Below are 27,172 nucleotides of genomic sequence, written 5' to 3'. Positions count from 1 at the left end.
AGGCTGTGGGCCTAAGGTGATGCACCCCTGTTCTTGTTAATAAAGCTTTATTGACACACGGTCACACCCGTTAACTTATGATTCTCTACAGCTTCTCTCCTGCTACAATGGCAGGGCTGAGCGGTAGCTTCACAGCTACGGACCCTCAAAACCTGAACCATGTACTATCTGTTCCTTCACAGAGAAACTTTGCTGACCCCTGTGATAGAAGAGTATTTTCATGAACTAGGGTAAAGAAATATTGCTTTAAAATAGAAAATAAAACAAAATGCTCTCATGATAAAGAAAAATATTTAAAAATTGGGCTGCATTAAAATTAAGAACTTCAAGAAAACAAAGTTGGAGGAAGCTACCCGACTTCAAGTCTTGCTATGAAGCTCCAGCGGTCAGTACAGCCTGGTGTTGCCAAAAGAATAAACAAAGAGATAAATGAACAGAACAGAGAGCCCAGAAACAGACCCACAAAAATAGTCGCCTGATCTTCAACAAAGGATCAAAGGTAACACAATGGAGCAAAGACAGTCTCCTCACAAAGAAGGCTGGAACACCTGGACTCCACGTGCAAATAAACGAGTCTAGACACAGACCTCACACCCTTCACAAAGGCAACTCAAAATGGATCACAGATCTAAAGTAAGACACAAAACTATAAAACTAGAAGACGGCACAGGAGAAAATCTAAATGGCCTTGGATTTGGGATAACCTTTTAGATACAACACCAAAGGCAAAATCCATGAAAGAAATAATGGATAAGTTGGGCTTCATTAAAATGAAAACTTTCTGCTCCGCAAAGACACCATCAAGGGGATGAAAAAACAAGCCACAGATGAAGAAGAAATTTGCAGAAGACATATCTGATGAAGCACTGTTACCCCAAATATACAAAGAACTCTTAAAACTCAACTATAAGAAAATAAACAACCTAATTAAAAAATGGATCAAAGACCTTAACAGACACCTTGCCAAAGATACACAGATAGCAAATAAGCACATGAAAACGTGCTCATCTGTCATATGTCATCAGGGCGAACGCAAATTAAAACAATAGTAAGATGCCACGGCACACCTATTAGAACAGCCAGAATCCTGAACACAGACAACACCAAGTGCTGGTGAGGACATGGGACGGCAGGAACTCTCAGCACTGCTGGTGGGAACGCAGGATGGTGTAGCCACCATGGGAGACAGTTTCTTACAAAACTAAACATACTCTCGCCACGTGATCCAGCAATCGTGCTCCAGGGTACTTCCCCAAAGGCACTGAAAACTAATGTCCACATAAAAATGTACACGCAAATGTTTATAGCAACTTTATTCATAATTACCAAAACTTGGAAGCAACTAAGATGCCCTTCAGTAGGTGAACGGATAAACAAACTGTGTTACACTCAGACGACGGACCATTAGTCAGTGATAAAAAGAATGAGCTATCCAGTCATGGAAAGACGTAGAAGAAACTTAAATGCACATTTGCTCAGTGAAAGAAGCCAATCTGAAAAGGCTACGTAGTGTATGATTCCAGCTACGTGACACTCTGGCAAAGACAAAACTATGGAGCTAGTACGATAAAAAGACCAGCGGTTAACGAGGGTTAGGGGAGGAGGCGTGAGAGTGTGGAGCATGGGGGGTTTTTAGGGCAGTGAAGGTGCTCCACATGAGACGGTAATGGCGGACACGGGACGGTAAACATTTGTCCAGATCCACACAATGTACAACACTGAGTGACCCCGAATAGAGCCGACGGACTCTGGGTGACGGGGACGGATGGTAACGGCCGGCCCCTCGGGTGGGGGATGGTGATGGGGGGGAGGCTGCGCCTGCGTGGGGCAGGGGGCCTGTGGGAACTCTGTGGCCCTTCCTCTCCATTTTGCTGTGAATCTACACCTGCTATAAAAAGTAAAGTCTATTAAAAATAAACAAGCATATCCGTCAGTAGATACACCAAGAACATCTGTTCACCGAGGTACCATAAAGAGGGTGACGAGACCAGCTCCGAACAGAAGATACTGGGAACCACGTGAACCCGCTAACGTGGGCTAGCCCAGAAGGGAGAACGAGTTCTTCCTGCAGATCAGTGAGAGAAAGTAACAACCCAACAGAAGGACAGGCAGAAGACCAGGCGGGCGCTGCACAGAACAGGAAACAGCAGCGGTCAGTTTGTCTGTCCAAAGGGCCCCGCTTCATTAACAAGGAGGAAATGGGGTCACAGACACCACGAGAAGAAACTTACAAGGAGTGTCCCCCGCACCCACAGCTATGAAAGGTTCCCGGATCGCGCAGGACCAGATCTCGGTGGGTCAGGACGCCAGGTCCGCAGCTGAGACTGCGCTGGGCCAACCCCACGGACGCTGGCCGGGTGTCGTCCTCCAAAGTCAAGGTCTGCCATGTGCCCCAAATCCAAGCCAGGGGCCCCGCATACACACAGGGACACCGAGGTCAGCCGAGGCCTGCCCACAGCCAAAGGGGCAGTCACGGGTCCTGGGCTCGGCGGCAGAACCCCACACGTGCATCTCACAGGCAGGAAGCTCAGCGGAGGCTGGGCACCTGTCCCTACAGAGGACAGAACAGTGGGAGAGTGGGCCCCGGGCGGAGGGAAGGCCAGCCCCGGGGCCAGGTGACTGCCTCGCTTTGCAAAGAGTCACCACGTTACACCTCGGTCTCCAGCAGGCTTTCTGCAGGTGTATTAAATTTCATAACTAAAAAGTTTTAGCAAATGGGAAACGGAAGTAGGCATGTAATGGTGCCACGCACAAGCCGCTGGCAGCGCGAGGCCTGGCCCTGCTCCTGTCGTCTGGGCTGGACGACGCTCGGCTGGGCACGTCCCCTTCATCCAGGGGGCGCCTGTGCTCCCACCGGCTTTGTGTTCTCTCCCTACACCCAGAGGTGGCGGAATTGGATGCAGAAGGACTGAGAAGCCAGGAGTGGGGGGGGGGGGGGCAGTGCGGGTGGCCGCAGGCTGCTCGGACCGGACCAGACTGCTGCTGAAGGTCGTGCTTGTTAACCAAGCGCGTACTATCGCCCGGCCCTGCCCTGAGTGCTTTTCCAATGAGATCCAGTAACATACCATAACGTTCACCCCCTAACAGTGCGCAGCTCAGCGGGTTTCAGCACCTTCACAGCGCTGTGCAACATCACCACTGTCAGTTCCAGAACATTCCACCACGGCAGCAGGGAGCCCTGTTCCCATCAGCAGCCTCCCTGACCCCCTCCGCCCAACCAGCCTCAGTCTGTGATTGAGGAAGAGGCGGGGCCGCTCAGCAGAGGGAGGGGCCAGGGGAGAGGCCCCACCAAGCCCCACCCCTTGGTGGTGCCCGTCAGAGCTGCAGGGCCGGGTCTCACACACGTCAGGACGCAGGCGGAGCCTGGCCGGGTTCTGCCGTGGGGAGGGCATGACAGAGAGGGGTCCCCAGGGAACGGCGCCCAGAGCACACTGAGGCCAGCCGGACTTGGGGGGTCCTGGGGATGGGGATGGGGGTGCCTGGAAGCCACCACCAGTCTGGGAATTGAATCGTTCACATTCTTTGTGGCTGGGCTGAGGGATAAAGACATTTTTGTGCGCAAGAGCAAAATTGCTGGCCTTGGAGTCTAACATTTTTTATCAACTCCCGGCACTCAGCGAGATGAAACGACCTGGCAGGGCAGACAGTCTGGGTTGGGCCACGCGGGTGTGGACGGTCCGGGGAAACCCTGAGCCCCTGCAGACCCCACCCTGGGTTGTGCTCGGAGGTCGAAGGTCATCCCGCGTCCAGGCCCGCGACCGGCTTCCCTGCCACTTGCTCCAAAGGCAGCCACGGGCCTGCTGGGACCAGGGACTGCGGCTTCACTCCCTGCAGCCCGGAGCCAAGGTCCCTCCCCACCCGGGCGCTCGTGGGTCCGGAGCCACCGAGGGGATCGACGTCTCGGACCACAGACCCCTGGCTCGGTTGGACGCTACGGTTCTTAAACTCTGGGCAGAAGAGGGACTTGCTGCAGGACCCCAGGCGGGTCAGTGGGCCGGGGTGCGGGTTGGGCGTGCAGTCGGCCCTTCGTGCCTGCTGGCCGCGTCTGGTTTCCCCTCCTTGGACCGAGCGGACAGCAGCCTCGAGCCCTGCCGACACGTGAGGAAAGCGGAGGCCGGGCACCTCGAGCCTTTGCTGGACAAGGGGCTTCTGTCTCCAGGACGGCCCCGTCCCGGGGCTCGCATCTGAGTGCAGAAACCGTAGGGGGCGCCAGAGACGTGGAGGAAAGAGGATTTCCTCCTTGTTCCCGAGCACGGTCCAGCCTTGTGGAGGCAGGGGTTCTGGGCAAGCGTGGAGCCCCTCCCGCTGGTAGCTCCGAGCCGCGTGCCCACACGAGCAGCTCTGGGGCTCAGCCCCTACGCCCCGGTCAAGTCCCAGCCCCAGTTCCTTTCTCCTCTCCTGCTTTTGCCTGGTACGGTTTGCACTGGGTTAAACGCCCCCTACAGGGCAGGACGCCGAAGGCCCACGGAGCAGCAGCAGAGCCGGCACGGACACGGGGGAGGGGCACGTCCTCCCCCCGAGGCTCCAGCCCAGGGGCCGCAGAGGCTCCTGTGATCAGACAGCATCTCCACCTTGACCGACATTTCCAGGAGCAACAAAGGTGGAAAGAATAAAACAAGTGAAGGTGTTTCCATGCTGCGATAGGGGGGCTGACCTGGCTGCGGGCGGAGGGCAAAGCCCACGGTCAGAACCACGGCCCTGCTGCCAGAGGTCGTTCCCGAGCAACACGGCTGCGGGCATTTCAGTGTCACGTGTCTTTGCCCACTGAACCGAAAACACCAAGAACGTAAAACCAAGGATCCACTGGGAAGTCACCCGGAGAAGGAAAAATCCCTCCTAGAGCCCATGAGACTAGGCTGAGGTTTCCCTGGCTGGAAGGGACGCTTGTCCATCCAATACTGTGCGGCTTGGCTCGTGTCATCTTTTGACGCATTCGGGGTGGGCATGCAGGGAAGGGCGGCCAGATGGGCAGGCGCTGGCCCCGACCAGGCCGGGCTGGGCGCCTCACACGCGGAACCCTAAGTGCCTGTAGGGTCCACGCAGGTGTCCCCAATAAATGTTGACAACATCTGTGCCAGTGAGCTTGCATCTCCCAACAGACGCCGCGAGGGAGAAACGGGACTGGCAGGACCTTATCGGATGCGGCAAAATGAACAGATGATGATGTGATGAGGCTGGGAAGAGGCAGGTTTGGCGTCGAGCGCCCACACAGGGAGCTCTTGGTGGAGCTCACCCGGATGGCCTGGAGCCAGGCCCAGGCTTTGCCGCACCGGCAGGCAGGCTGGACGGGGGAAGTCGGGATCTGGTCTCCCCCCACTCTGGTCCCTGATGGCTTGTCATCTGTGTGCTAATATCCTAACATGATTCTCAGCATAAGTAAACGTCTCAGTGACTCGTAAGTTCTTAGATTTTATGGAAAGTCCCTACATTGATACACATAACTTTTGTAAAGTAATGAGTTTGCCTTTGTGAAGAGGACCGCCTGTGTTTAGGGGGAGTGTGCAGGAGCTCGTCCCGTTACCCGGCTCCAGCTGCCGCCCGGGGGGCCCCTTCCTGCCCCTGCCTGACACCCAGGCCGCAGGGATGCCTGCTGGGCCTCTAGCAGAGCTGAGGTCTCGAGTGGGCTGTAGAGGGGCCTCCGGAGGAAAGAGATCATCCTCCTTATGCAAAACAAGACCCGTCTGGGTCTAACGAGCCTCAGAAGTAAGAACCGTCTTCCCTGTTCTCCGCACGATCCCGGCAGGGAGCACAGTCAGTCGCGTGAATTCTCCTTTCATACACCATTGTTTTACGTGACATTCAAACTAGGTTTCTTTGGTGAAAGATGGTCTCCCCAAGTCGCACAGCTGAGTGGGACTCGTCCTGCAAGAGCTGGCTTTGGGCACAGGGACACTGGTCCTGTGGTCACACTAGGCACCCCCCAGGCCCCAAATGCCTGCCACTGTGATGGCGAAGCCCTGAAAGGGAGAGCTTAGCCGCAGAGGCTACCAAGCAAAGCCGTGAGGAACTGGGACTCAGACTAGTGAGTCTGGTGACGGGGCGGACAGGTGGAGGGACAGCAAGCCCATCGGGTCAAAATCGGGCTAAAAGGGAGACGAAGGATGCTTCAAAAACTAACTTCACGCTGCTTCTCGGTGTGGCCACGGGCTGCATCTCAGCCAATGGAATTACTCCTCCTAAATTCTGCCAGTTTTGTTATTTTTTACGATATGCCCAAAGCAAGTCAAACAATTAGGGAGGATTGGCCACTTAAGAGTTTGACCCAAAATTCCAAATCGACGAGGAGTGACCTCGCTGTGCTCGTGGCTTTTGGAGCTGAAGTTCCGGGACAACAGGAGGTGGGGCCACGTCCTGGCCACGGAGGCCACAGAGGCCAGGGCTGCGCTGGGCCCATCGGATCAGGCCAGCCTGGAAACACTGGGCTTGCGAGCCCACGTTTAACAAAACACAGTCACATCTTGCTTTACAAATACTGCTTTTTTTTTTTTACAAATTAAGGTCTGGGGCAGCCCTGTGCGAAACAAGTCTGTTAGCACATTTTCCCAGGAGTGTATGCTCACTTCGTGTCTCTGTGTCACATCTTCATAATTCTCATGATATTTCAGACTCTTTCATTATTATTATATTTGCATGGTGATTCGTGACCAGTGGTCTTTGATGTTACTCTTGTCACTGTTTTGGGTTTTTTTGGGGTTTTTTTGCGGTACGCGGGCCTCTCACTGTTGTGGCCTCTCCCGCTGCGGATCACAGGCTCCGGACGCGCAGGCTCAGCGGCCATGGCTCACGGGCCCAGCCGGTCCGCGGCACGTGGGATCTTCCCGGACCGGGGCACGAACCCGTGTCCCCCGCATCGGCAGGCGGACTCTCAACCACTGTGCCACCAGGGAAGCCCCTACTGTTTTGGTATTTTTTAGGAATGAAGTGTTTTTACTTAAGGTCGTGGGTTGTTTCTTTAGCCATATGCTACTGGCAACAGACCGCAGGATGGTGTAAACATCGCTTTCATGTGCCGGGAAGCCAAGAATTCTGTGACTCCCCTCGTTGCGGTACTGGCGGGGGCGGGGGGCGCTGCAGGGACCAAAACAATCTACATGCTCTGACCAGTGACCAGGTCCTTCCTGCCTCGTCTGTGACAAATAGCCTTCCCTAGGCCAAGGGGCCAGACGCACCCACGCGTGTCCTCCTCTCTAAGGAGACGGTGCACATGCTCAGAACATGTAGTGAGAAGTGTTTCTGGATGTGAGGGCTGGGAGTGTCCTGTCTGTCGGACAGAACCGCGTTCGCCGGCGGCGGCGGCAGAGGGGGCCACGCCTTGCTTAGACTCAGCCACTTGCCTCCCTCCCCCGCCCCTCCCCCCTTCCCCCTCCCCCACCTCTCCTCCCTCCTGCCCCTCCTCCGCCATCTCTTTTCCCCAAACATCCACGGCTGTAACTCTGTAACTCTGAGACAGACTCTGGTCTGTCTCTCGACCAGGATTTGATTGGCTCCAAGGCCACGCTCCCCTGCTTCCTCAGGTGTGTCTGGCAGTGGGCAGGTGCATGTGGGGCCCTGGTCGGTAGCCATTGGTCTGTTCTGGGCACGGCTTCACCCAGGCCGTGGCTGCTGGGCCAGAGGCCCCCCCCCTCCAGGGGTCTCTCAGCAGAGAGGCTGCATCTTAGGGGCACCTGCTCTGCGGGCGGGGGCCCACACAGGGTGTCCCACAGAACAGACCAGGCTCCCTGGATTCTCCACGAAGGCTGACAGTCGGGGGCCTGGACACAGGACACACGCAGCTGCGGGACGCGATTGGAACAGAGCACACGCAGACCTCAGACCACTCGCGGGCCTTGGAAACAGCACTTATATTTGAGCTGGGACGAGTTTTCACTCGAGTGTGTGGGAACAGGAGTGCAGCGCTGAGGGTGGTGACCCTGCCCTCGCCGGGGACACACATATAAATACAAACACAGCACGTTTCCTCGAAAGTGGTCCTCACACGGGGGCACCTGCCGCAGTCCACTTGATCATAATAGTGCTAACGAATTAGGAGGAAAATGAAACTGTTTTGTAAGTGATGCCACCAGAGCAAGGCGGCTCCAGCGGGCATTTTAGCACGGCTTCGTGTGTGGCTTCACACAGGGTGAGGCGGCGTCAGCCACCAGGGCTCCCCGCCCGCCAGGGCAGGTCCAGCCTCTCCTTGCCCGGATGTGCCCAGGGAGGGGAGGGGGGCTCGGGCATCTCCAGGAGGTTGGCCACAGAAGCAGGGTTCGTAGAAGCTGCTCTGTTTTCTAACAAGCCAAAAACTAGTTTTCAGTCTCCACCCTCTGCATCACGGTGCGTAGGGGGGAGGTTTCTCCCCGGGGAGGAAGTGGGTGAGGGCGAAGATGGGGGGGGCATTCGGGGGGGGCCGGCAGCTGGAGCCGGGCTGGGACGGAGGCTGCACATCCTCGGACAGAGAGAGGTCGGAGCCAGGTGAGGCCGGGAAGCCACCAGGGGGCTGCAACCAAACAGAAAAAGCCTCCTCAGCTGACGGGAGCCCGGGGACATGCCCAGCACCACTGGCGCCCCTCAGAGCCCACCCTGGCCCGAACCCCCAGACCCAGGCCCTCCTGGTGGGAACCGCTCCCTGAACAGCGTGCATTCCCAGGGGGCCGCAGGGAGGCCCCGATTCAGCCCCACTGGGCCCCCTTCTCGCCTGTGGGCACATTGACATTCAGGTCTTGACATTCAGGAGGGTGGCTGGTGACATTCAGGAGGGTGGCTGGTGACCACCTGACACTGGGATGCACGGACGTGCAAACGCTGTCTAAGGAAGAGGCTGCCCAGCTCATCTGGGGCCCTGGGTTTACTCAACACTTCATATTTTACAGAAAAAGACAAGAACATCAACATTTTCCACATAGTGTGATGGTGAATTTTATGCATCAACTTGGCTAGACTACGGTGCCCAGATGTTTGCTCAAACTGTCTGGATGTCATTTTGAGGGTGTTTGGTAGCCGTGATGAACATGTAGACCAGCAGATCACCCTCTCTAGTGTGGGTGGGCCTCGTCCAATCAGTTGAAGAGGAAAAGACGGAGGTTCCCGAGGGAGAGGGAATTCTGCCTCCAGACTGACCAGACTCAAACTGCAAAATCTGCCTTCCTGGGACCTCTAGCCTGTGGACTGCACTGCAGATTCTGGGCTCTCTCCCTCTATATATCTATATCTGTATCATCTCTTCCTATAAATAGATCTCTACCTGTGTCTACTACATGCACACAGGCTATTGGTTCTGTTTCTCTGGAGAACCCACACTATAGATGCAAAAGGTGATTCTGCAAGGAGAATGTTGGGGCCACAGGCTTTAAACTAATAAAATTGCCAGTTTTCCTCCACCCGCCAACAACCTCTTAAATTTCTTTTTTTTTTTTTTTTAACTTCTAGAGGTTAAAAACGCCTGCTTAAAACCAACATTAAATAAAGCAAGCGACCCCTTCTGTGATGGGACACAGGTGCGTGTGTGCAGGCTCTCGTCTTCGGGGGGGGCAGGTGGTTCCTTGCTCTCTGCTCAGCAGGTGTCCAGGGCCCAGGTATGCTGGCCTGCCTGCCCCTCCCCCTGGAGGAACCCCAGACCTCGGGCTTTGAGAGAGAATTTCCTCACAAGCCAGGGCTCTAGGGATCCAAGGGCCCTGGGCCCCTGCCCACCTCCATTGCTTTCTTTCTCTCAAACTCACACTTCTTTCTGACCTCAGGGGAGAAATGAAACCTCTAGAGAACATCCCTCAGATCTGCGGGTCCCCAGCTCCCACCAGGCATGTGTGTGGTCAGTTCTTTACCAGAAATGAGCAGCTGAGAGAACCAGGGAGTAAACCACACTGACCATGGAATAAACCAGTGGGAACCACAGAGGAGCCATCTGGAAATACATGGGAAACCACCAGGAACCACAGAGCAAACCACCAGGAACCACAGAGCAAACCACCAGGAATCACAGAGCAAACCACCAGAGACCACAGAGCAAACCACCAGGAACCACGGAGCAAACCACCAGGAATCACGGAGTAAACCACCAGGAACCACAGAGCAAACCACCAGGAACCACGGAGCAAACCACCAGGAATCACGGAGCAAACCACCAGGAACCACAGAGCAAACCACCAGGAACCACGGAGCAAACCACCAGAGACCACAGAGAAAACCACCAGGAATCACGGAGTAAACCACCAGGAACCACGGAGCAAACCACCAGGAACCACGGAGCAAACCACCAGGAACCACGGAGCAAACCACCAGAGACCACAGAGAAAACCACCAGGAACCACGGAGCAAACCACCAGGAACCACGGAGCAAACCACCAGGAACCACGGAGCAAACCACCAGGAACCACGGAGCAAACCACCAGGAACCACAGAGAAAACCACCAGGAACCACGGAGAAAACCACCAGGAACCACGGAGTAAACCACCAGGAACCACAGAGCAAACCACCAGGAACCACGGAGGAAACTAGCCTCTGTCCACACAGGCAATCCCATCGGGGAGCAGACAAAAAGCCTCTTAGTTACAGGGTGCGAGGTCCTTAGTTACAGGATGCGAGGTCCTTAGTTACAGGATGCGAGGTCCTTAGTTACAGGATGTGAGTTAATCCTTGGCGTGTCCTTGTTCCTGCACTTCCTGACCAGGTGGCCCTGGGAATAAGGAAGGTGGGTTTTCTTCGAAGGCGATTGTTCTTTTTTTTTTTTTTTGGCGGTAGGCGGGCCTCTCACTGTCGTAGCCTCTCCCGTTGCAGAGCACAGGCTCCGGACGCGCAGGCTCAGCGGCCATGGCTCACGGGCCCAGCCGCTCCACGTCATGTGGGATCTTCCCGGACCGGGGCATGAACCCGTGTCCCTGGCATCGGCAGGCGGACTCTCAACCACTGCACCACCAGGGAAGCCCAAAGGCAATTGTTCGTTTGACCAGCTGCTCCAAACAGCCCCAAGAGCTGCTCACTCCCTCTATTATGCGAGAGTGTTTTCCGCTGCTAATGACTGGACAGGACACTTGCAATATCCCTTTCCTCCTCCGATGGGAACAGAGTCAGAAACATCAATCTGTCGTTTCCCTCCTGACGAGACACATAGCATCATTGATTTGCCGTCTCCTGGAAATCTGATTATTGACGTGTATGTAATTACGCTCCTACATGTGCCGGTGATAAAAGCTGATTAGGCCCTTGTAGAGGGAGCCCAGGCCTCCCTGGGAGGGAGAATTGGGAGCATCTGCTGTTTGTGATGAGCCAGAGGCCCGAAGGTGGATGAGGCTGGAGTACGACACTGGAAGAGAGCCATGTGTTCTCCAGCACCAGCGGTAAGGAGGGGAGACCGTGCCCGCACCCTGCAGCCCTGTCTCCTGGGGGAACAGAAGCAGGACACCTGCCAGTGCCTCAGGTCAGGACCCAGAGCAGCAGGCCCCGGATGAGGTGCTGTCCTCCCCGGTCCTCCCTGCGGCCAAGCTTGCGGGAGGCTGGTGCTAAACCAGCCAAACGCCGGGGCTCAGCCAGGAGGAGGGGCCCTGCGGGGATCGCCTCTGCCCCCTAGCCACGCCCCCGAGCTGCCTGGAGTCCCCGTGTGCGGGCGTGACTGTGGGGCCTCGCGGTGGACGCTCGGAGGACGGGAGACAGCGGCCCACGGAGCACGCCCATTCCTCAGCGTCCGTGCATTTCCAAGCTGGTGTTTGAGACCACAGGCGGCCAACCAGCCATGGGTCCGGCCCTCCCTCCAGCTGTGGTCTCACGTTCTGGGTTCAGCAAACTAAGCAGATGAGAGGCAGAGCACAGCCCAGGACACAGGCCACGCCCAGATGACGTGGTCCTTCCCGTGATGGGGACCAGGGAGGATGGCCCGGAGGTGGGATGCAGGTGACGCTCCCAGGGAAGACGAGGGCCGCCAAGGACGGCCACCTGGGTGTCGGGGAAGCTGACGTACCCGCCGTGAGAAGTGATGCCACGGGGGGTTACTGGCAGCCAGCTCACCTCCTGACGCTTGGGTAATTCCTTTCGGTGTCTTAGAAATGGGAGGACTCTCGAGCCAGGCCCCTCCCTGACTCAGGACTCAGCCTGCGGGTCCCCGTGCAGCCAGGGCGCCTGCTCAGGACTGGTGGGGTAGCTAAGGGGTTGCCCCTCATTGGCAGGAGGAGGCCTCCCATGACACAGCCCGTGGGCCACCACTCCTCGGAGACAGACGTGGCGCTGCCTCCTCTGGGAATTCCAAGGCCCCCGGAGCCCTGGGCACACAGCCGCCAGCTTCACATTCACGGCGAGCGGAAGGAGCCAGGCGCGGAGAGGACGGACTTGCGCCTCCACGGGGAGGTAGAGCGGCCCCTGATTCCCCGCCCAGCGGGCCTGCCCCGGGCAGGACGAGGCTGCAGGCTTTCTCAGCTCGCCACACCTCCTGCGCCCCGGGGCCCAGAGACCCCACACCCGCTTCCAGCCCCACGAGCTGTCGGGCCTGGGGAGGCCACCGTGGACCTCGCTGGCCGGGCTTGTGCCACAGCCCCGGGCGGCCAGCCGGGCCGAGTCTGAGTCATAAGGGGCTGCAGAGACGGGCACCACGCTCCCCTCAGCCCCGCCTCAAGTCTGGCCGCCGCCTCTGTCCCTGAGCTGGTGGATACATACACCTGCCCTGAACAGCCTCTGGCCCTGAAAAGTTCTCATGCCCCGTCAACATCACCCCTCGAGCGCTGGGACCCCAAGCAGCAGATGAAGATGTGTGACCTCACAGCAAACAGCCGGGGTCTCAGCACCCCACCTGCCCACGCACACAGACGCAGCCCCTCCGGTACCTTGACCCCGCGAACTTCCCAGAACCGCTCAGGGGCTGCCGTCATTGACACAGACCAGAGAACGTGCCAAGGCCACCGCCCCGCCCCCGCCAAAACAGAGGCCAACAGGCTCTCTGGGCCAGAGGTGCTCACCTCTGCCCCCCGAGGACACAGGGCAACATCTGGGGACGTCCTGGTCACCACAGTGACAGCTGGTCGGGCGGGACGCTGCTCTATGAACAGGCTTCACCCCCGCGTGCCCCCTTCCACAGCAGCCCCAAGGCCACCAGAGTGGTACTAGGGTGAGGCCTGTGCACCTGCCGCTTTCGTGAGCTCTACTCAGTGACGCTGCCCTGTCGCAGGGGCCCGGCAGCTGGCACATGGCCAGGAAACTGCAGGCAACTCGTGTGGGACCTGGTCAGGGGCCAGAAAACCTCAAGGCCCCGGAAGACGTGGCGGGCTGGGTCACCAGGGCCACACGGAGCAAGGATGCCCAGATGCCCCCGGGGATGCCGCACGTCCTGCGCGGGGCCTGGGGTCACCCGCCACATCCCTTGGTCGTCCCACCCCCTTTGCTGGTCCACACCAGCTGCATCACCCCAAGTCGGGAGGGGGAGCCACAGACCCCCCCCTTTTCCTTCAACCCAAGCCCCCCACCCCCCTGTCCCACCCGAGCCGCACTCCCTGGATGACAGCTGCCTGGGACGTGAGCACGGTCCGGCCCGGGGACGCTCGGCCTACCTGGAGGGGCAGCGGGTACGACGAGCAGGTGGGGACAGCCGGGGGCACCGGGCCGAAGCCCGTGGAGGCCAGGATCTGCTGGGCGGGGTTGTAGAGGGCCTGAGGCGCTGTGGACGGGCCGTAGGCCAGCTGGGACAGCGGGACCTGCTGCAAAGGATGGAGACGTGTCAGCCGAGCCCTGCTCTGGGGAGCCCCGTTTGGCAGCCGCTCAGGAAGGCGGAGTCCCCAAGGGAGAGATTCTGAGTCCTCTCGCCAGCCTCTCTCCGACCAGAACTAAAACCCAAAAGCTGGGCCTCTTCTTGCTTTTCCTTTTCCTGTTTGTCCCGGGATCCGCCGAGAGGCCCAGCTAGGCCCAGGCTCTCTTGGGTTTTTTTTGGAAAAGTGAGGAAACCCCACCTGTCTGCTCCAGGAGCGTGTGTCACGGGCATCCCCGAGGGGCACTGATTCCAAAGCTGCCCCCAGCTCTAGTCAGCAGGGCCCTCTCCCCACAGGGGCTCTGGGTGGCACAGGCCGGGGTAGGGCTCTGGGTGGCACAGGCCGGGGTAGGGCTCTGGGTGGCACATGCCAGGGTAGGGCTCTGGGTGGCACAGGCAGGGGTAGGGCTCTGGCCGCACGGATTTCTGGAGCAGCACAGCCAAGACCAGAGCTTCCCAAACTCCTCCAACTCCGGCTTCCTTAGCTCACGGGAGGCTCTGATTCCCCAAAGGAAAACAGAACGTGGGCCCTGATTCTTGACCTCTCACCCGCCCCCAGAGAGGACGGGCCGTAGGACGTACCCCTCTCCAGAGGCAGGCCAGCCGCTCCCGATGGGGGGCTCGGGGGTTCCCAGACCAGAGGTGCAACCTTCCCTAAGAGCCCAGAACCTGGATCCCGCCTGACACCCACGGGGCAGGCCCTGCAGAGCCGGGAGGGGCTGCGACAGCACGGGCAGCAGCACAGACGGAGCATCTGAAAACTCATCAGAAGCCCTGGAGGTGCCAGAGCAGGGTCCTGAGGAGGGGGGGGCAGAGAGCCCCCCAGAGCTGCCTCGCCGCCCCTGCCCTCGGGACACAGGCAGCCCAGGAAGGAGGAGGCCCGTCGCGCTTCCTTCATGCTGCAGGCTTAGTGCTCCGTCCGCTCCTACCAGGAGCTCTGGTCTGCGCGGCGAGTCAGTTAAACTCCGAGGAGTGAACAGGCAGCTTGAAAGCAGGGAGAGAGGACGGAAAACTCAGGACGGGGCCCAAGCGCAGCCAACTCGATGCCTTGATGACTTATTCACGAACAAGCATAGCTGAGGGCCGACTGTGTGCGCCCCAACGTGGCCCGGTACCACCAGAGCTGGGCCCTGGGGCTGCGGAGAGCGTTTCGGGCCTGAGGCCTGGCTAAGGGATCCAGGCCGAGGGGGCTGGTGAGGGTCGTGGTCGAGGGTCCAGAGGGCGTCATGGGCTGGAGAGGAGCTGCCTGGCTGGCTCAGCATTTCGGGGCCTGGGGAGGATGGGGTGGAGGTGTAGGGGTCTCCCAGAGGCGGCCTCACTCTGGGAACTACGGCCACTCTGCGGGGGACGCTAGGCGCCTGCACTGCCTGGCCTTGCCCTGACCCCTCGTGCACCCTCTCACCTCCGAGCCTCCCATGACGGCAAGGAAACCCCAGCTGGGCCAGGAGGACTGTCCACCTGCAGCTCTCATACCTGAGGCCAGCGCAGACCCTTCCTCAGCCAGGCTGGGCTGTAAGCGTGGCCACGTTGCCGGGGCAACCCCACCTCGGAAGACCCTCTGCAGACCCGAGACTCCACGCTCTGCCCGCCCACCCACCCAGCACCCCACGGGACGGAGCCCTGAGCGCCCAGAGCTTCGGGTGGCTTGTGACGTGTCTTCGTTCCTTAAGATAATTCTTAAATTATAAGATCCATTAACTTACGAGAGCATCTACTCGCAGGTGTAAAATTTTAAGGAATCACCTTGCTTGCTTCTTACAACACCCCTGAGCTCTGGGTGTGAGAGAGGAAACTGTCCAGAGCGGGGCTGACACGTAACTCTGTGTCCCGTGTGACAAGTGGCCTTTCTGGGGCGTTGCTACGTTCCCGAGAGAAGCTCCAGCAGTTTTATTATAAACTCATGAGCACAGGGCCCTCTTCTGGAAAAGCCACCGGGCTGACGGCCATCCCTGGGGACAGCCAGCAGCCTCCACCCGGGCTCCCAGGGGCAGGACCCGAACAAGACACTCTGTGTAGCCATCGAGTCTAACCTCACTCTCCTTGAGGATCTGCGGAGAGAGAAAACTCCGACCCGGTCACAGCAGGAAAAGCCCCACCGAGGGATCCCCCAGACCGCACTGTGGGCCCTGCAAACCCCGGGCGTCCCGGGGGCAGGCGGCCCGAGGGACCCCCCGGACCGCACTGTGGGCCCTGCGGACCCCAGGCGTCCCGGGGGCAGGCGGCCCTCGTCCTTGAAGGACAGGATGTTGTTGTGCGCGCACGGAAAGACACCTTGCGACCGAGCGGGAGCTGGGCCTGGCGTCTGCACCACGCAGAGTGGGAGTGGGGCGGGGGTCGCCAGGGTCTCCCGTGGTGTCTCGGGCTTTGTCCGGGGTCAGGAAACCTCCCAGAAACATGTCACTGATCTCGGGAGGCTCCAGGTGAGGCTGAGAAATGCGGCCAAGGGCCACAGTCTCTGGGGCAGAGGTAACAAGCCTCCCCTCGGCAGTGTGGGCTGTGGATGGGGTCTGGCCCGCAGGGGGTGTTTGCACGTGCATTTGCACTTCCTCCTCGTTAAAGCCGGGCGATGGGCGGGTGGCTGCTGGTCTGTGGGAGGCTGTGAGCTCTTCCTGGCGCTTGTGGCCTCCCGTGCGGCACCTCCACGGATGAAGTGTCAGGTCGCGGGAGGGACCATCTGGGCCCCGCGCGAGAACACGGCTTGGAACAGCCGGTCCCCTGGAGAGGACGCTGCCCACGGAGAGACTTGCAGGGTGCCCTCAGGCACGGGCCCTGCAGTGCGGTCCCTGCCCAGGGCCGCCCAGATGCTGCAGCACGTTCTCGGGGGCTCACTTTGGAGTCACCTGACTTCGGGAAGCACAGGCCTGAGCCCCAGATCTACCGGATCGGAGGCGCTGGGGTTCCGTGCTCAGCGGGCCACCAAGGGATGGATGCGGCCGTCAGGCGCCAGGCTCGGTGCCCCTCTCTGCCGCTGAACTCGCGCTCCCTGGACCGGCTCAGGTGGCGCGAGCCTCGGGGAGGAGGGACTGAAGTGTCCCCAGGCTGCGGTCAGCACGGCTGCCGGCTCCACGAGCCCACGTCCCCATCGCTGTGTCTGCCCAGTGCGCGGCGGGCGCTACTCACCATGTCCTTGAAGGCCCCCAGGACGGCCGCGGTGACGACGCCCAGGAACAGGCCTAGGACGTTCAGCGCCGCCGAGGCCCAGAGCAGCCGATAGAGGTGGAGCACGTCCTGGCAGCCGCGGACGCCCACAAACTCGTAGTAGGTGGGCGGGTGCTCGGTGCTGTGCGGGGAGGGGCTCAGCGTCACCCACGGCTGCAGGGGGGCCCCCTCGCCGCCTGAGCCCGCGGGGCAGACGCTCCACGTACTGATGGGCCGGGGGCTCTGCTGGGAGGGCCCAGGCCCTCAGGTGGCGGAGGGAGGCCCTGGGGGCAGGGCTGTCCCAGGAAGCCCAGAATCCACCTGGGAGGGGGCCCAGGTCTCTGAGCAGGACAGCCTGCCCCAAGCAGGGGCCCCGGCAGGCAGAGCCCCGGCCCGGTCACCCTCGGAGCCAGCAGGGGTTAGCGGCTGCTGGCCGTCCTGGCAGGGAGCACAGAGGGGTGAGCCTCGGAGGGGGTTCGTCTTGGCCCGTGGCCTGGGCCCCGTGGTCGTGGTCTGTGCAGGCTCTGGACCGCAGCCTCGGGCTGGAAATGGGGTGAATTCCTGCTCTGGGGGAAGGGTGTTGCAGCCTACACCCCTGGGGTTTTCAACAGTTCAGGGAGGGTCTCCAAGAAGCAACAGTAAACTCCCTGTTGGCTTTAATGTAGGTATTCAAGCTGTTAACACGAAATTTAAAAGACGGTGTGGGGAGGGTTCTGCTTCCCACGGAGCTGGGACCTTGCACTGGTCCAGACGACAGGTGAGAAGCTGGACAGACTGAATAGAGCAGCGCTTCTGGGCCCCACGGGACGGGGGAGGACACAGGGCAAACCGCCGCCCCCGTCCCCAGACCGGAGAGACCAGCGGGCAGAGACAGGGTCCCGGCCTTCCGGGGAGGAAGAAACGGGTCACCTGTGCCGGTCACAGCCCACAGCAGGACAGGGCTCCCCGGGAGGCCTCCCCTGCCCCCCACCTCCCGGCAGCCCTGAGCCTCGGTCCTCTCATCTGTGGAATGGAGCCCAGGGCCCGGCCTCACAGAATGTGTGAGGGCTGAATGAGATGTGGGTGCAGCGTGCGAGGACGGGGATGCAGAGCGGGGTGGGTAAGTCCGGGGACGTGGGGTTCGCGGCTGTCGGGCTCCCACCGCTCACCTGTGGCAGTCGTAGAGGTCGCAGCAGTAGCAGGTGTTACTCTTCACCTTCAGCTGGCATCTACCGTTCAGGGAGTGGCAGGTCACCTGTGAGCAGAGAGTCCGGTCAGGTGCCCCTGTCCTCAGGCCGCAGCGGACAGGGGCCTCCCTGGGCGTAAGGACCCACCCCTCTGCCCCATGAGCCAGGCAGCTGCCTCCCCTGAGCCCACGTTTCTTGACCTGCCCCTTCCTCCACCCAGTCCAGGTGCAGCAGGGCTGGGGGGCCACAGGGACCCCCTGCAGGGAGAGGTAGAAGACCAGGCCAAAGCTTGCTGGACGAGGTGAGGGGCGGGGGGGCCCCAGGAGCCTGCAGGTGGGGACCCCTCAGGTGGGAGCCCCTTCCTGACCTCCCAGAGGACAGCTCCCGGTCGCCCAGTCTGACCAAGCCAGCCCTTCCCCAGGTCACCCGGAGGCTTCCCCTCCTTCCCCCGGTGCTTTGTAACCACCCCCGTGTGGAAGGTAAGTGGGGCAGAGACCACCCAGCTGCAGAGAGAGGACGGGGACCCTGGGGAGAAGGACTTGGAGGGAGGGCCGTGCATGAGTGAGGACAGACATTCGAGCAGGCTTGGGGTCGCCTGAGAGGCCAAGCGCCCGGGGCAGGTCAGGGGGCAGGTCGGGGGCAGGGCCTGACCCCAGAGGTCCTTGGCCCCGGCCCCTATAGCAGCACCTCAAGCCACCCTTGGGCATGTAGCCTTTCTTTCAGGGTTCTGTGGGTAACTCCCGAAAGCCACCCACATCAGGAGTGGGAGGGCTTGAGCGGGGTCCTAGAAAGATTAATCTGGAAAAAGTCCCGACGGGGCGGAGACCAGATACAGGCTGCTGGGAGCCATGGAAGTGAGCCCGTGTGACTCAGGCCTGCAAGGGGGCTGGGCGGACGGCCCGACAGGTGAGAACCGGGGCTCAGCGAGGGGAGCAGGGGAGCAGTCAGGGCACCGCCGGGCTCTGAGCCTGGCAGCCAGCACATGGGAAGGTCGGAGCCACACGACGGCGAGACCTAACCCTGATCCTGACCCGAGGTGCCCCCTGCTGGGAGGTGTCCCTCCCTCCTGCGAGGTGTCACCTCTGTGACCCCAGTACCGCTCGGAACACACTGCGGTGAGCAGGAAGGAAGGACAGAGCAGCACGAGGGCGTGGGGGGCCCGGTGACCCCCGCTGAAGAGGACGAGTCCCCAGGGCCCCCTCCAGCGGCACAGGCCGGGCCTTTGGAGAAGACGTGTGCCGCCCCCTGTTGAGGGGCAGTAGCAGAGGCCCCTTCTCCCCGCCGCCAGCCACGCGGCCTCAGCCACGGCGTCTGCTGCCCGCCCTGCGCGCCTCCTTCCTGACATTTGTGCACAGTGTCAGAGGCCATGTTTAGTTAAACCGATAAATCTACACAGAGCTGAGGGAGACGGCAGGACAAGGGAGCCACGCAGCCACCTGGGACGGTCCACGAGGAGACACCGGCCACGCTTAGAAACACCCATCAGACATCCTCGGCCCAGGGACAGCCGGCGAGTTTGGGGCCAGTGCAAACGCAGCATCCTAGATTTCAGTGCACTAATTACGTCAACAAAAAGCTCATCGTGAACGCCGCACAGACGGGGCCGGTGGCCTCGGGGCTGCACCACAGGCAGTCGGCAGCTGTGATCCGGAGCGAAGCACCTCACCGGGCGTGGTGAGCACGACGTGAGGGCGTGCTTGGGACAGAACGTCAGATCTGGGCCAGGTTAACGAGCGGGACCAGCGCTGCACTCACCTCCGTCTGGTAGACGTCGTGCAGGTAGCCGACCCCACTGGAGTAGAACTGGCACCTTCCTGCGGTGAGGGGCCTGGGCTCCTAGAGACCAAGAACCACAGATGGAACGGGACGGCTTTACCCCCATGTCAGGAGGGACCGGAGGTGATTTCAGACCTGTCGCCGCAGGCTCTGAGCCCAAAGGAGAGAGGCCAAGGCCAACGGACCCCTCCCAGGAGTACAAAGAAAGGAAGTACCAGGGCTCATCCCAGAGCAGCTGGGCTCCTGCAGCCAGGAAGCAGGCACCCCAACCCTGCCGGCCAGGGGCACAGCTCCCCCTATCGGTCAACACAGGGCAGCTGAGGGAGGTGGTCGTGCTCCCATACAAGTCTCAACAAGGAGACCCCCTGGCTCCTGCCTCTTTCCCTCAAAGCACAGCAATTTTTCCACGAGGGAGGGAGCAAGGTGGGTTTCAGCCTAATCCACTCATCCATCCAACCAGCCAACCACCCACCCGACCACTTACTCATCTGTGTATCCATCCTTCTATCCATCCATCCACGTCCATCCACCCATCCCTCCATCCATCCTTCTATCCAGCCACCCACGTCCATCCACCCATCCCTCCATCCATCCTTCCATCCTTCTATCCATCCACCCAGTCCATCCACCCATCCCTCCATCCATCCTTCCATCCTTCTATCCATCCACCCACGTCCATCTACCCATCCCTCCATCCATCCTTCCATCCTTCTATCCATCCACCCACGTCCATCCACCCGTCCCTCCATCCATCCTTCCATCCTTCTATCCATCCATCCACGTCCATCCACCCGTCCCTCCATCCATCCTTCCATCCTTCTATCCATCCACCCACGTCCATCCACCCATCCCTCCATCCATCCTTCCATCCTTCTATCCACCCACGTCCATCCACCCGTCCCTCCATCCATCCTTCCATTCTTCTATCCATCCACCCACGTCCATCCATCCCCCTCCCTCCATCCATCCTTCCATCCTTCTATCCACCCACGTCCATCCACCCGTCCCTCCATCCATCCTTCCATCCTTCTATCCATCCACCCACGTCCATCCATCCCCCTCCCTCCATCCATCCTTCCATCCTTCTATCCACCCACGTCCATCCACCCGTCCCTCCATGCACCCATCCACTCACCAGCCCCCAGAGCGTACGTTCACCTATGTGCCCATCCAACTATCTATCCGTGAGCCTGTCCCCGACATTCATAGGGCAGATGGTGCCAAACCATAAGGGCACCCGGGAGGGCCTCCTGGCTCTGGAGCTGGGAAGGGGGAGCCTGCAGGCTGTGAGTCCTCGCCTGCAGGGGTGCCACTCCAGGTGTCCTGTGCAGCCCTGAAACAAGGCAGGGCCGGTCTCGCTCCTACAGAGGGCCGGGGAGGCTCTTCCACTGGGAAGCCAGTGCGTTTGAAGGGAGGGCTCAGGGTGCTGAGGCCTGAGAAAGCCACCCGCAAGGCCGAGACCCCACCTCTGTTGCCCCCAGGAAGGCGGGGCTCCCTGAGGCTGCCTCCCAGACGCGCGCCCTCATCCCCCTCTGCTCGGTTGGTTACAGGCAGAAAGGAGGGCCTGGTCCAGACAGAGGCTGAGCCCAGAGGCTGGGATCGACCAGAAGGGCAACACGCCGGCGGGCACAGGCTCACAGGGCCCTGAGGGTCGGGGTCGTCGTGGATGTTCAGGAAGTCTTCCCGGGCCCGTGGTTGCCAGCCTGCCGGACCCCATCACACCCGACACGTCCACAGCGGGCTGGATGCCAGCTCGCCTGCCCTGGGGGTGAGGACGACGTGGGGGTCGTCCCCCCCACATTTTTCTACCCCAGCTGTTGGCATCTTAAAGCTGTAATCTCGGGAAGTGCCGATAGCCAGTTACAAGCTGCAGAAAAGGGCTTTTTTTTTTTTTTTTTTTGCGGTACGCGGGCCTCTCACTGCTGTGGCCTCTCCCATTGCAGACCACAGGCTCCGGACGCGCAGGCTCAGCGGCCATGGCTCACGGGCCCAGCCGCTCCGCGGCATGTGGGATCTTCCCGGACCGGGGCACGAACCCGTGTCCCCTGCATCGGCAGGCGGACTCCCAACCACTGCACCACCAGGGAAGCCCAGGAAACGGCATTTTTAATTGATTCTCCATAGTTCAACCACAGCCATCTCCCTGCAGCTTCAGGCTATGTGTTTTCAACCTGGAAACTCAGCCCCTCTGTTCACGTCCAAGTCCCTGACTGGCAGGCCAGCTTTGGCGGGACGGCCGATCCTGGCCACACTGGCCACGTGCAGCTAGAGGAAGCTGAAAACCCATCTAAGGAAGAAAGAAAGAAAAGCGCAGGGACGTGGGACTGAGCTCCACACCCTACACCCCGGACAGGGGGTGCTCGTCACACCTGAGGCTCGGGGGAGGCTGCGGGAATCAACCGTACCTGCCTCTTTAGTTGTGAAACCTGACTGGGAGGGTGAAACTGCGCCTTCCTTGGCCCTTCGCCTCTCCTGGAGAGGAATCGGTAAGGATTCCCAGGGCCAGCACTTTGTGAGCCTTTTATTTGGAAATAATTTCAAACTGACCGAATAGTCCCAAGAAGAGCGACTGTAAAGCTTAGCCTAACGTTACCACCAGGGCCGGCACTTTTTATAACCTAAGAAACTTCACAAGCATAAAACCACTCAGAGTTCAGTGTTAATCGACGTGAACGAGCGCACGTAAAGCCCTGAGCTCGTGTCGCATTCCCACCTGACACAGGACCCGTTGGGGCCGCAGAGAAATGCCGGTGGGTCCTCCCCGGCCCGGACGGGGCGCCAGGTCAGAGTTGGTGGACAGAGCAGCAGCGCCCGGCCCTTCCTTCTGAGCAGGTCCCGGCCACCGCCCCACGGTTCCAAAGCACGAGTGTCTGACGTGGCGTGTCCTCCCCCGGCTTCCCCACCATTAGGATGACAGAGGCAGAGGGACCTCATGGGCACAGCGTCCAGTGAGGAGGTCCCAACACACGTATTTGAGCAAAAAGCCTGGGAAGTCGTGGGGCACTGGCTCCGGGACATCTTTCATCTTACTGATTAAAGAGGGGCCTGAGGAGTGTCGCTGGGAAGTTGAGGACTTTGGTTCTAATGATGCGATGGCTGGGGTAGGGGGTGCGTGTTGGGTCAGTTTTGGAGGAAACGAGGGGAGGGACAGGAGAAAAGACTGCGATTGGCCAACACAATCTGTATTCGTCAGACTGTGAAGGTCACCGAGCTGCGTCCTGCAAGAGGAAGTTGAACCTCTGAAGATTTCTTAAACCCACAGAGCAACTGAGAACAGAATGAGGGAGACTGGGAAGAACTCACGATGTGCCGCGCGGCGAACACGCCGTCCACGATGGCGCAGCAGAAGGCGGCCACCACGCCGAAGCTGACGAACACGATGGCCGCCACCAGCTGGAAGCAGAGACGGGAGAGGCTCAGTCTCATCAGACCTTCCCCGAGCGCCCGCCCACTTGAGGCCCCCTGCCCCGCCCCCCGGAGTTGCTCCGCAGGGTCCTCACTTCCCACCACGGCCTCTCCAGAAACCCTCCCCGACGGCCGGGGCGGCGCCCCAGGCCCGATCCCACTGAGCAAGGCCCGTCCTGGTTGCCTCGTTTATTTCACGGGGTCGGAGGCAGGAGCTCTTGGATGGGGAGTGTGGTCCCCCCCCCACGGCCTTGTGGGTAACGGCGGGCCCCCAGGGTATTTAAACGGTTTGCAATCTCCTGCTTTTACAGACTCTGCTACAAAGACCCTAATCACATTCTACATAAAGTCTGGGCTCACACACGCGTGTTCCTGCAGGACCATCTCCTGGAACACACAAGGAGCCAGGCTTGCCAACAGGACAAGGTAGGGGGTCTCTGCACGTCAGGATCTGAGGGGGCATGTGTTTCGCTCCCACGCCCCACGGCCAGACACCCACCCCCTGATGTCCCAAAGGACCCAGGGCTCGCTGCTTGTTTCTCGGTTCTGCCATCTGACGGCAGAAAAAGCCTCGCTGCCACTCCACGTGCATCTCTCTGTTATTATCAAGGCTGAGAACCTGTTCTTACGTCTGTTGGCCATTTCTTTAAATCTTTTTCTCTCTCTCGGGGAACAATTTCAGGTTTACCAAAACAGACAGCAAAAGTGGTACCAAAATTCCTGTACGTCCTGCCGCTGGCGACACCGAGTGTCCGCCCTGCCAACCACGGCAGGACCCCCGTGGCCGCCACGAGCCACGGCGTCAGTGCATTCACTCCGTCCTAGAGGGCGTGTAAAGTAACCGGGATCTCCAGCCCAGACGTTGTGAACAACAAGCTGCGAGCTAGAGCACGATGCGTGCGGGCAGGTCGTCTGCCTCCAGCCTGGAGAACACGGGCAGAAGCTGCCTCCCGCCACCCGCGTTCCTCGGTTGCCTCTTTCCCCGTGGCCGAGTCAGGCTCTGGGGTTACTGACCTGCACGGCCTCACGCGCCCACCCTCGTCAGCCTGAGGGATTTGTTTCTCCAACAGAGCACAGGGATTGGCCTGAAACGTGGGCTGGTTTGACAGACTGCACCTTTGATTTCCGTTTTGACGTGAGGCTCCCAGTGGCTACTCAAGGGACGGGATGGGCGGGAGGGCCACACAAGGCTGTCCCAAGGGGGAGGGTGGCCGGGCTCCTCCTCGCAGCCCACAGACCTGAGGCCCAGCCCCACGTGTTGCTTCCAAGTGAAACCTGTGCCCTGACACCGCACGTCAGAGCCGCCGCCCAGCCTTGCGGGGGTCTCTGCCCTGCTGACCCCTTTGGTCCTGTGTCCCCATCCGGAGAAGGAGCCGTGCGGCTGACCTCTCCATGCGCCGGATCCACGCCCTGCAGGTGCTGTGTGGATGCAGGTGTGACAAGCCCGGCTGCTGCCGCGGGCCCTTCCCCCCACGTGACACTTGTGACAGTAATGGAGAATTGAACGGAAGGGACCTTGGGGACCCCCTGCGGGGAGCCATGCACAGAACCCTGCCTGCATCTGAACAATGGCAGCGACCTCTCCTTGGGGCTCTGTGGAGCCCCGGTCAGACCCACGTTCCGCCCAGGTGCTCTAGGTCTACGGGGCAGGAGCTGCCCTGAGACACGAGGCGGGGTCTCATCCCAGCAGGGCCTCGACGCCAAGCAGGGAGGCCAGGGGCAGACCCTCCCTCATATGGGGGGAGGAAGACCGCGTGGTCCCTTCCCGTGAAGTTACTGCACACAAATGCAGCGCGGCTGGCTAAAGAGTGGTGGGAAAAATCACTGCAGAACCACACCGAACCGAGCCTTCCCAGGCTTGTACTGCCTTGTGACAAACTACAGGAAAACACAAAAAAGACTCAGAAGGCACTTTTCCGCTGTCCCAGGAGCCAGGCAGGCCCGCGTCTCCAGCGAATGAAAGGCCTGCGTCTGCTCTGCCTGCCGCGTCCTCCCGCTTCCTCCCCGGACCTTCCAGCCGCCCCGGGCTCGCGCCCTTCGCACAGAGACGCTCAGTCCACGGTTCACGCTTCGTAGAGGCTGGAGCGCGAGGCTGCCCCGTCTCGTCTTAGCATTGGCCGGAGAGCAGGGCAGCTCCTGTGACTGACCGCGAGGCCCCTGGACGCCGTAGCCCGACAGGAAGGACGCGGTTCCTGCTGGGCAGAGCTTCCGGCCAGAGGGGCCCAACACAGAGACGCGACCTGAACAACATCGCTTTGGAGCCCCAAGTCCTTCAGCACGGGGCACCCATCTCATCCTGACACCCCAGCCGCGTAGGGAGGGAAAGCACCGGTTCTGACCTGGAACTCCCACCCCAGCCTTACAGAGAGGCCACAGCTACAGTCAGGTTCAGACGCAGCCCCGGCCCCTCCCAGACCCCCAGGTAGTTGTGACCTCAGGAAGGGAGGACGACTTTCTGGCACAAAAGCAATGGGAGGGACAAACTGCTCCGCCAGCAAGTGTTCCCCAGCACCTGCTTTGTCCCAGACGCCGGGCTGGCACTGGGTCCAGCCGTGCACTCGGTCCGGGATACCTGCTCCTGCAGAGAGCCACGCAGCCTGCGGCCTGACACCCCTGGGATGGCACCGATCCCCCTCCCCACCTCCCCCAGGGCCACTGCCAGTGTGCCTAAGGAGTGGAGCTGTCCCCAGCAACGGGTCTCCTAGGACCAGTGGGTCTGCGGCTAGCCTGGTCACCGGGACCTCGTCAGAAGTGGGTGTCTGCCCAGCCCCGTGTGCTCCAGCACAGGTGCTGGTTCAGGAAGTCCACTAAGCACTACAGTCGCCTGAGACGCTCCCAGAAGTGGCCCCTGAGGCCCTGTTGCTTCTCTCACCACCAGCGGGTGAGCAAAGCCATCGTCGGACCCGCTGCCCTGGTGAGTCTTCCACGCACCAACTCAACGCCTCAGAGGACGCCCTGCTCCACGCTGGCCACTGGCCGGCTCCGCCCCAACTGCGGCTCGGTCACAGTCTCGGCCGAGAGTCGCTCACATCACACCTCCACCGGATTTCATCACAGCACACAACTTGCAAAGCGTCTCCTAGCACGCAGGGCTGCCCACAGCTGGGTGTGTAAACGTGCTCTGACTCTGTTTGCACATGTCCCCACGACGCGAACGTCCTCATCAACCTTCAGCTGACTCTGCTCGGCTGCCCTTCCTCCCACTGCCCCGGAAAAAGTAAAAGCCAGACCTAGCACCACCTCACACGTGGTAAACTCGGCTCTGGGGTGACCGCACGCGTGCTACTGCCCGGGAACCACCAGGGTCCAGTTGACGGAGCTGGGAAAGACATTGGAAGTTCTCTCCTCCAGCGCTTCGGGCTGGAAATAGGAAACCGGCCAGGACGAGCAGCTGCCCCTTGGCCGAGGCCTGCGTGTCCTGGTTTCGGTCACAGCCACCACGTCCTTTTCAGGCCTCGCTGCCCCTCGAGCAGCCTAGGGGTTTAACAACGTTATAGCACAAGGACCCGCTCACGCCCCGAAGGTCCCTCTCTAACACGAGGGCTGCCGGGCCCGACAGATGTTGCAGACAGGGTCTGTCTGTGACTCTAGCAACTAAGGAAGGCACTAGATTAGGGTTGGGACTGTGTCTCCTTGTCCTGTCAGGGTCTCTTCTGGGAGAAGGGCAGCTGTTTCTCAGTGGGGGAAGGTCATCTTCAAATCTCCGCTGGGCCCACAGAGTTTACTACATTCCAGCAGGGGAAAGTGATTTTCAAAAACAAACACCAAACAGATAAGGATGTGATACGAAGGAGGCTGCCTGGAGCCAGATAAACGGTAGAAAGTGGAGACGGGAGCAATTAGCCCCGACCACAGGGTCCAGGCAAGAGGCAATGCGGCTAAACCAGGACCGAGGGAAAGTGAGAGCTGTGAACACACACACCGAGGAGAAGGCGGTAACACCTTAGAGAACTAGAAGAGAAGAGCAATCTTAACCCAGAACCAGCAGAA

General features: G+C 60.2%; 1 protein-coding gene across 2 annotated transcripts in view; it reads right to left on the bottom strand.

Moving 5' to 3' along the window:
• Window positions 1-7,905: 7,905 nt before the first annotated feature.
• TMEM255B (transmembrane protein 255B) overlaps window positions 7,906-27,172 on the bottom strand; it is a 32,604-nt gene continuing 13,337 nt past the window's right edge. Inside the window, exons 4-9 of one of the 2 annotated variants that reach the window (XM_060288035.1) lie at window positions 23,081-23,170; window positions 19,757-19,837; window positions 17,984-18,069; window positions 16,818-16,977; window positions 13,504-13,650; window positions 7,906-8,476 (exon numbers count right to left, since the gene is read on the bottom strand). In XM_060288035.1, coding sequence (XP_060144018.1) covers window positions 8,309-8,476; window positions 13,504-13,650; window positions 16,818-16,977; window positions 17,984-18,069; window positions 19,757-19,837; window positions 23,081-23,170 — 732 coding nt within the window. In that variant the 3' untranslated portion in view covers window positions 7,906-8,308. The remainder of the gene's footprint in view (window positions 8,477-13,503; window positions 13,651-16,817; window positions 16,978-17,983; window positions 18,070-19,756; window positions 19,838-23,080; window positions 23,171-27,172) is intronic. The other variant, XM_030856628.2, reaches the window with a different exon arrangement.

The sequence above is a fragment of the Globicephala melas genome, chromosome 18, assembly GCF_963455315.2.
Source record: "Globicephala melas chromosome 18, mGloMel1.2, whole genome shotgun sequence".
Classification (NCBI taxonomy): domain Eukaryota; kingdom Metazoa; phylum Chordata; class Mammalia; order Artiodactyla; family Delphinidae; genus Globicephala; species Globicephala melas.
This window is presented reverse-complemented; position numbering and strand designations above follow the sequence as displayed.